The 10,348-nt window shown below is 36.5% G+C and overlaps 1 protein-coding gene across 2 annotated transcripts; it reads right to left on the reverse strand.

The window, feature by feature from the left end:
* Positions 1 to 125: 125 nt before the first annotated feature.
* Positions 126 to 4,434, reverse strand: LOC147501328 (putative indole-3-pyruvate monooxygenase YUCCA3). Of its 2 annotated transcripts, XM_086606353.1 has the most exons (4): positions 2,918 to 4,410; positions 2,368 to 2,616; positions 885 to 1,007; positions 127 to 564 (listed from the first exon to the last, which is right to left on the reverse strand). In XM_086606353.1, exons 1-4 carry the CDS (start codon positions 3,530 to 3,532, stop codon positions 373 to 375), a joined length of 1,179 nt encoding a protein of 392 aa, XP_086462479.1. In that variant the 5' UTR covers positions 3,533 to 4,410; the 3' UTR covers positions 127 to 372. The 2 variants fall into 2 exon arrangements, with proteins under 2 accessions (XP_086462480.1, XP_086462479.1); XM_086606354.1 differs by lacking the exon at positions 885 to 1,007 and having other exon boundaries at positions 126 to 564; positions 2,918 to 4,434.
* Positions 4,435 to 10,348: the final 5,914 nt, after the last annotated feature.

Here is a 10,348-nt window from a genome sequence, read left to right on the forward strand (position 1 = left end):
TTAATATTAATCATCTTGTTAGAGATTGTCAATCAATTCGTAGTGTTTCGTACCTTTTCATCTTGAGAAACAGAATCTAATAATGTCATTAATTGGTCACGTAAGAAAGAATCAAACCAACACGGCAACACATGCTACCGAGAGAATGAAAATATCCCTCCGTTATCTTTTAACCATACGGCATTATCATTTTCCAGAACAAGATCAACACTGATATGCAGCAACGACATTAAGCTTTTCAATGGTAGAAGACTAGATGGTATACAGGATAATCCATACTTGGTGTAGAGGATTATAAAGAGCTGTATCTAGTTGATTAAAATGAACTAAGAAGAAAGTATGAACACGGAAAAATTTATTATACTGTGAATATTACAACTCCGTGCGCAGATGCTTTGTCTCAGAGTTCCACTGTTGTGAAATGTCTTCTGCTACTTTTTGAGCATCCATGGAAACTCCTAATAAGCCTCTTCTGTTAAATCCTACGCTGTACAGTTCATTCTTGCCTTTCCAATTGTTTGGAAATGGTGTTTTTGGGTGACCACCTTTGTTGAAGAGTTCCTCCTAATAAGAATAACCAAATGTTGTAAGATTTAACAGACTAAAATACAAACATATAATTTCGAGTGTAACTACAATATTCCTATTATCCTACATACAAGGCACTCATTGTGCAACTCTCCTACGATGCATTTGTTTTGTTCAGTAGCTAGATCTTTCTCTGTTCTAGCCTACAGAATTTCTGATTTTTCAGAGACATGTCTGGTTGGTCAAGACGTCAAGTATATTTTTAAGATGCTTCTGTATAGTATATTAGTATCAATAATCAGTTCACCATTTTCAAAATAGCTTTCTTTTCCATGTACATTATTGTGTAATTTTACCTTGAGCCATGAAGGCACATTGCTTCTGTAACCAGTTGCAAAAATTAGTGAGTCGAATTTTGCCATGGTTCCATCTATAAATTCAGCACCGGTAGCTGTAAATTTCTCTATGCCGGGAACCACCTGAGACCGTAACAAAGGATTAGACTCTCCTTTTTCGTTAATGCACATTAGCAAACGTTCGCTTACTGCCTTACGCTCATCGATGTTATATGCGAAAAAACTAAGTACATTCATTTGTTTCTACCCCATAGCATAATAAGCAGCCGCTTAGGGCCCCGCAGTCCAAGGGCCCCCAATATATTTTAGCTCACAGCCTACTATTGTTTTATTAGCTAAAAAAAAAACTCTATTATTATTGTTTTTCATTTATTTTAATCCGTTAGATAAACGTTTTTACATTGGAAAATTGGAAACTAGAAAATCACGTTAAACGCCTTCGTTTTCCTCGCATTTTCGCCTTCTCCAAAAAAATACATACATGTCTCTATAATTTATTAAAATTCTTCGTCACTCTATAATAAATAATCAAATATGGGGCATTGAAGTCAACACTTCAATCTTACCTCTATTCTTCTTTTGTCTTTTTTGGGTTTTCCCTATAATCTATCATTATATATATTGTTTTATTTGGTGTAGAATTCTTCTTCTATCTCTTGTGCATTTTTTTTGTTAAATAAATCTATTGAAGTTTCAAATTTATGAGATGACTATTCAATAAAGAAAAAAAAAATAAAAAGTTGGGATCAATTTTTATAATAATTGTTATATTCTAAATTTTTTGTTAAATAAATTGAGGTTTGTATTCATATGCAATAACGTAAACAAATCCATAAGATGTAACAATTTTATTAGTATATATTAATACTATAAAGCCCCATATTCAAACTTTGCTTAGGCCCCCGATCGTCTTGAGCCGCTTCTGTCTGTTATGTCACCAAGATTACTTCAACTATGTATCATATTTTTTCTATATCTGTTAAAACTTATGTGAACTTCAACTATGTTAGTTTGTTTGTGTGACATTATCTGTTAAATTGCCAATTTCTCCATAAGTTCAAACTTATGTGAATAATATACAGTAGAAGGACTGAACATTTTCACCTGGTAGGAGTTAAACCTGAGACCTCTCAGAAACCAGTGGCTCTGATACCATGTTAAATTGTCAATTTCTCTATAAGTTCGAACTTATGTGAATGATCAATTCTATGGTAGGAGTTGAACCTGAGATCTCTAAGAAACCAGTGGCTCTGATACCATATTAAATTGTCAATTTCTCTATAAGTTCGAACTTATGTGAATGGTCAATTCTATTAATATATTAGAAGCTCATATATGTCAACAATATCTTTTGCTTTTTGCTTTTTATTTTTGAGTGTTAGTTGTGCCAGATGAATGAAAAACTGATACGTGAGACTGACTACAATTAAGATCAGATAAGGTATAGGGAGGTAAGGTTAATCTATGAAGGTTTGGGAATTACCTTGATTTGGCCAATCTTGATGTTGGCTAGAGTGCCAACATCCAAAACTGGCGTCTTGCCTGTACTATTCTTTAGTTGAAAGGGCCCAACTTCAGGTCGCTTAAACCCATACCGACCTGTGTCACCAAGAATTAACCGTGAGCAGAGGAGGACGAACCAATCAACGAGGCCCACTGGAAACCACTTCAGCAACAACATGGAGAGTCCAAAGGTGGATCTTCCAAACATTTCTCTAGGCAAAACATGCAACTGCAGTACCACAAGAATATGCTTTATATTGAACGTGATAATTGGATTAAGAAAAATTGCATTCAGAATATTCGTAGATATAAATCATATCATAAGTGTTGAAAGAAGAAGTATGTTTTTAATATTGAATAAAGATGCATAAGGAGACAGAGATCCACAAAGCAGAATAGAAAACAAGACAAAAGAAGGTATGATTATTCTACTGAAAAGTAGGGAAAGAACAAAAATGCAAGTGTCAGAAACTTGGAAGCATAGGTAGTTGAGAACTTAAACGGTAGAATATCAAAGTATAAAATGTCACCTTATCTCTTACAACTATTGATGCTTGGGCACCACTATGACATAGGTCCAAGGAAATCTCCATGCCTGAGTTCCCACAACCCACGACCAAAACTTCTTCTCCTTTGAAATCAGCCCCATTTTTATATGAGCTGCTGTGTGAAACTCGGCCTTTAAAATCTGAAACTCCGGAGATATCTGGCAAGACAGGCTCTGCATTCTCTCCTGTTGCCACAATTAGCCATCGACATACAAACTTGAAATCGTTGGACAGGACATGCCAAAAACCCATGGTTGAATCGTACTCAGCTGATCGAACTTCCACCCCTAAAATGGGCTTAATGCAAAAATGCTTAGCATAAGCATCTAAGTAGAGTATGAACTGGTTCTTTGTTGGGTATGCTGGAGTTTCTGCTGGCATCTCCATATGAGGAAGTTCACATAATTGCTTAGGGAGGTGAAGCTTCAGACGGTCATAAGTTTTCGTCTTCCACAGAGATGCTACGCAACTCTCCTTTTCGATGATCAAAGAGGGGACTCCTTTTTCTTTAAGGCAAGCAGCAGTTGCTAAACCTGATGGTCCGGCACCTATGATCACTGGTCCGGGAACCCAAACGCACTTGGGATTTCTGTTCATTGTCCCGAAGGACAAGTTACTGAGTTGTTTTCACGACTTAAAAGAGGTCTTTGCTTTTAATGTGTGATTTTTCTGATGGACACTAGGTAAACAGTATAATAGGTGACAGATAAGCGAAGTGGAATTAACCTTTTCTGAGCTTGTTAAACAAAGTGGACTGCTTGTTTATAACAATCTTGAAGAGTTCAATTGAAAATAATCAATAAGAAGCTAGATATGACCATGAAGAACTTGTTGGAGCTGTACATGGATATGAGAAGAAACAGTCTACTTGGAAGGAAGTTAAAGGATACAATTAAAGTATCGAAAGATCTCCACTGATAAACATAAGCTGATCGCAATGAAGCCTCCGATGTTAGCTGTGGAACTTGTTTTGATAGATGTCAAAACAGGGGAACAAGACGAACAAATTGTCTTATCAAGAACTTGATGTTGAAGTGAAGTCACTTAATTCATTCCAATTTCCTCCAAGACTAGGAATGTTTAAGTTTACTTAAGTATAGTTGGACGCTGCTTGAATGTTCGAGTCATCACACATATAAATAGCTTAAGCTGAGACACAAAGTTTGAATTTGTTGGTTATGTTAAAGGTAATAAGTACGACTTACTAAAAGGAAAATACTTGTTGCCAACTTCACTGGTAGAAAATGGATTCCGAAGGCTAAACAAGGAAAGAAAGTACGATTCCTTTGTTTTTGTTCAACACTAAGGTGTGAAGTTCACTTCTTAAGCGTGGAAGTTGGACGTACCACAAACAGGAGAGAAAACTAGACGATACTAGCTAATTCTACCAATCCTGTTTTTTCTTGAAGTAATTTTCACTACTCCCTGTTTGTTTGGGAACTCTTAGCTTTATCTGACAGGTTGGTGTCAGTTTTCAATGTCTTAATTAGTAAGCAACTGGCATCTCAACTTCATCTGTGACCACTTTTCTATCTATATGTTACTCTAGTTTGCTTATATATGTTGCATTTCAGTGCTTCTGCATAGGCCGTAGGTTCGCATATGTTGCATGTCCTTCGCTTTCTGGTGCCTAGGATCTTTTTTAACATCTTATGATTAGGGGAAAAGTTGGTATTTAGGCAGACTACCCTATAATCCTATATTGCTTTATATAAGGAGACAAAAGGAATTGCAAAGGGGAGTTCGTTAGACCCCATAAATAACCAGAACAGTTTTGTTTAGAATTGATAGGAGTATGATAAAGGCTTAGGTTCTGCATAAAAGTGCAATATGCATGGTGAGTTCAAGGTGAGTTGTCCCAATCAATAAGTAGAGGAGCTTCCAATTCAATGTACGTGGAGAGTGATCATTGCACGGCTGATATTTGCATTGATTTCACGTGGTTGGTGATGTGGCCTTGTGGCTGCGTCCTTACTTGCATGCAAAAAATGGTAGGAAATGACACCAGTTCCAAATCATTTGAGTTTCGGTATGACGGATTGACGGACAATTTTAATGTAGATCGAGAAGGTTTATCTAGTGAAATTTTATTATTGTTAATGGAGAAGAGAGTGTAGAGAGAACAGAGTTCGGCTTAGTTAATCTTCGGCCTCCTCTCACTTTTCTTATATAGATAGGTAAATAGTCTGTTTACAATATAGAAAGCCCAAATAGTCTTCGGGTGGCCACTGTCCCACCTTGGTACAATCTGACCACTATATTCACGTTCCGGGATGAAGGGATTTCCTAAACATTAAATTGAGATCTCTGCAGCCGACCAGTAGGTATAAGTCTATAACAGAGGTGGTATTTTGGATATAAGGAAAAGTGTAAAGTATTTGGACTTTGGAGACAACTAACAATTCACTTGAAAGTATGAAACAATTCCAATCACAAAATTATACACATGAAGGCTAGGACAATTTGTTTATTACTTCAGCTGATACTCCTTATAGCAATAGATTCTGTTCCTAAATACTCCTTCGGTTCCTTTACGTTAAAAAAACCAGACACACACACAAGGAAGCTTTAAAATGAATGATTGGATCTGATTAATATGGGAGTAGATACGATGTGGACCGACGCCATTGGTGACATCATGTATACAATGCCCCATGTGAAACATCAATCTATCTACTTGTTCGGTAAGGTTTGGTTTGGTTCTTAGTTCTTCGTCAGGTTATGATCTACATCACCTCATTTTGATCTTTTAGTTGCAGGTTTTTATAAGATAATTAAGTATAAAAATTAAAATCCTTAGTTGCACGGCGATCAGGTTCCCCACAGAAGCTGCTTCTTTCTCCCTGATCGAGCTTATTATAGATCTCCACACAGGTCTTTATTATAGAGTTCATATATCGTTTCCAGTAGTGTTTCTTGCAGAAGTATGAAAGATCACAAAGGAATGATAATGTGCAATATTCCCTCTGCATGTTTGGATGTCGTGATTCAGCTTCTGAAGTTCTGAGAGAATGTTGAGCGCGCGTGCATCAATGCTGATAAGCAATTAAGCATACATAAATCTTTGGTGCTTATGATCACACACAAAACCTAATAAGCTTCTCTAGTCAAATTCCCATACTTGTTCAAGACAAATACTTATGCAACTTGGAATCAGTAATACTAATGTGACTGGTGGTATTTGATCTATAGTTATTTTCTTGGCTCACTTTGTACCCATATGACATACCTATTACCTAAGAACATGTGAACTTCTAAACTGCAAAAGAAAGCAATGCAAGTAGTTCTACTTTAGTAATTTAACTACTTGTAAGCTGTACCAGCACCTGATTAGTGTGAAATCTCTTCTACGGGGAAAAAAAAAACACTATTAAAGACTGGTCAAATGAGGACACTTTAGTTGAATGTGAATTTGGAGGGGAATGAGCAATGTTGCACGCGGACACTGACGCGACGACTCGGTTATATCTCAAAAAGGTAGGACACGGAAATTAATTAATATTTATAATTTTATTTTATATAAATTGAATATTAAAAACTAAATTAAATATATCAACATTCATAAATTCAAAACTATTAAAGATAAATAGTCACAAAATTAATTTTTATATTTCATAATCAAACTTTAAAAACATGTCATAAGTCTTAACAAAACAAAAAATGAAAATTTGAGTTTTTTAATATTATTTTGATTTATTTGTTTAGGTAAAAATCCGCGTCCTGACTGCGTCTTGACCCGTGTCCGGTTTAGTTGACTGCGTCTTGACCATGCTGACCGCGTCCGATGTGCATCCGTGTCCGCGTCTGACGCAGACACAACCCATTAGTAGGTGTGTCCGTGCTGAGAGAATGAGTAATTCAAGTTATAATTCAATTTATAATTTTTGTGTGCCAGAAGTGCCGATTGGTGCACTCCAAATATCCTTGAGAAGTTTTTTCATCAGCTTGATGTGGGTGGATAGGAGTCCATGCACTCCATGCACTTCACTAGTTCAATAGTTAGTGTTCAGGAGAATTTATGTTGCATATTGTGACTCCTAATTGCACATCATATCCATCCACAAAAGTGGTACAAGACGTAAAATCGGTTTACAACTAGTCCAAAACAATGTTTTTTTTATTTTTTTGAAGATTAAACTAGGGTTGACAAGGCCCTCACCTGGTTTTATTAAGATAATCTTGTGTACAGCCTATTAGCTACCTCCTCTTTAACAATGGTATCACTTTCAAGGTCGCGAGGAGGCACAAAATACACAATATTCTCATCCAAGCAGCCACCTAAAGAAGCTAGGTGATCGACTAGACGATTAGTTTCCCTAAATACATGAATAAAAGAGATGCTCTCAAATTCAATACATAGCTTCTGGATGTTTAGAACCAGATTCAGGTAGTACCAAAGAGGGGTTGCAATCTTGTTAATACTCTGCACATCATGCATGGAGTCTGACGCCACTATCACCTTCTTGAAGTTGGTCTGTAAATAGCCTTCCAAGCTAGGCCCTTTTTGATTGCCATAGTATACATTTGGTTGAGCTGCTGCCGTTAAAAGTCAGTAAAACATTGCATTCATGGTCGCGTATTGCTCCATCTATTCCAGCTAGGGGTGATAATTTGGCCCTCAAGCCCTCAATCTACCCGACCCAGCCCTCAAAATTGCATATTCATGCCCTCAAAAGTTTGCCCTCACAGATTTGAGGGGCGGGCCAGCCCGGCCCTCATGCTTATAGGGGCGGGCTAGGGCCTAGGTTCTAAAGCGTGAGTCCAGTCCTCATTAAGCCCTCACCAGCCCTCACTTAATTGGCCCTCATACGTTTTCTTGTTATTTTACATTACATTTATGTATTATATTTTAATTATCTAAGTGTATCAAAAAGTTTTCACTAAATTAGTTTTCAATAGTGGATAGATTAGAACATAATATATGCATTTTTTGTAATTGATTGAATGATAGGTATATAAGTCATACAGAAAATCAAATCCAACCTAACAACATAGTCAAGTATGAAAAATGTAAACGTTTTAAGAATATCATCTCTTCCACCATCCTCTATTTCTCTTGTTCTAATTAAAGGCATAAGAATTAGTTTTGTATATTTAATTATCTAAGTTGTATCAAAAAGTTTTCACTAAATTAGTTTTCAATAGTGGATATATAGATTAGAACATAACATATGTGTTTTTTGTAATTGATTGAATAGGTATATAAGCCATACAGAAAAGCAAATCCAACCTAACAACATAGTTAAGTATGAAAAATGTAAACGTTTTAAGATTATCATCTCTTCCACCATCCTTTATCTCTCCTTTTCTAATTAAAGACATAAGAATTAGTTTTGTATACTTAGTTAAAATCGATATACATAATCAAAGTATGATAAAAATAAATAAAAAATCACTAAAAAAAATAAGTAAACTAATAAAGCATAATTCAACCGGGCCCGACCCAGTCCTTATTTGGCCCTCAAAAATGAGGGTCGAGGGGAGGGTTAAGGACTCGAGTTTTCATGTCATGACTCTACTCGACCCGGCCCTCACTACAAAATAGGGGAGGGCTGGCCCGACCCTCAATCATGAGGGCTTTTATGGTATGGTTTAAGGGTCGGGCTAGCCCGACCCGGCCCGTTTAACACTCTTAATTCCAGCTAAAGAGGTAGTCAAGGAACCATCTGCATTTAATTTAATTGTATTAGAATCAGGTTTAATCCAAGCACAATTAACATCCACCTTGTTGCTGAAAGAAATGTTCAAACCCAGTCTCATTTTGCCCTAAAAAATGAGGGTCGAGGGGAGGGTTAAGGACTCGAGTTTTCATGTCATGACTCTACTCGACCCGGCCCTCACTACAAAATAGGGGAGGGCTGGCCCGACCCTCAATCATGAGGGCTTTTATGGTACAGTTTAAGGGTCGGGCTAGCCCGACCCGGCCCGTTTAACACTCTTATTCCAGCTGAGGAGGCAGTCAAGGAACCATCTGCATTTAATTTAATTGTATTAGAATCAGGTTTAATCCAAGCCAATTAACATCCACCTTGTTGCTGAAAGAAATGTTCAAACCCAGTCTCTGAGTAAGCAATCAAGTATGATCAGAGTTGGCAACTATAGTAAGTTGCGCTTGCAAATAGAGTTTTAATTCTCTAATAAGTTTTTCCTTCACTACTTTGGTTGGGCATCTTGAGTTTTGAAACTATCGATTATTTCTCTCAGTACAAATGTAGTTTATCATTCCACAGACATAGACTTAAAGTATCTCAGCTGCATCATTTCTCTTGCCACACAACTTAAGAATACTTGTCCATTCTTGGTTCGAGCTTCAATCATCAATAACAATACCAATAGCTAATTTGACCCCCTTCCACACTTCATGAAAATATGGACATTGAAAGTATAAGTGTTTAGAGTTTTCCCTCTTTTGGTGACACAGATAACACATTTACTGATCCTGAGTAGAGAAACTTCCTAACACAATTGCCAACATGAGAAGGAATATTTTGGTATCACCCATTTACTACCCCAAGCAAACTTACCCCAATATACTTTAACTGCCGTCCATTTCATAACATTGTAAGCTGAACTAGAAGTGAACTTACCAGACTCTGAAAGTGTCCAAAACAATATTATTAACAAGCAACACAGTGCGGCTAATCCAAGACTTACTACTCATGCATGTACGTTGCTTGTTTTTGATAGTTGCCTATTTCCGTTCATGAAAATTGAATTTGTACCAGTTAAGAAAAAATAATAATTAAGGCTATATTTCGAGGGAGTTCATGGGCGCATGAAAATTGGAGATGGATTCGATACAAGAACTGAGGTCTGTGAGGGCAGAGGGCTCATAATGACATTTCACATAAGAGGACAAAACAGAGTTTTATACCTCTTGTACAAATTCTATGTGCGGTTACTGGACAGGTGCTAGTGTGCCACCACAACTTGTCAAATGGTTGTGCCTAGTGATTTTTGGCTATTTTAATCTATGGAAAGTGATAGATGGATGATGGTAGATAATATGGATGATGGATGGTTGTTGTTGGACTAAAATAAATAATGTTTATCATATCAAACCTAATTATCCCTCAACAAGTAAAGGATAACTAGAATATTATATTGTTCCACTTCTAAGTTGGAATAATTATGAAGAACGAGATTGGAAATAAATGGGGTTTGAAGGATTAAAAACTATGGTTGTAGAGATTGTGAATTAAACTAATGCTAAACTAAACTATTGAGAATAAAAGAATATATGAGAGGGAATTCAAGATAATTGAATCCACCAATATAATATTTTTGATTCATGACTTTTTGCTCCATGGTTGTTCTCACAAGTAGACTACAATTAGGCAATCAAGCGAGTGTTGATGCCCCCACTACCAAAACAAAGGCTTCTTGTGTCATTTAAAAAGTGACACAACAAGC

This window comes from Coptis chinensis, chromosome 4, assembly GCF_015680905.1.
Source record: "Coptis chinensis isolate HL-2020 chromosome 4, ASM1568090v1, whole genome shotgun sequence".
Classification (NCBI taxonomy): domain Eukaryota; kingdom Viridiplantae; phylum Streptophyta; class Magnoliopsida; order Ranunculales; family Ranunculaceae; genus Coptis; species Coptis chinensis.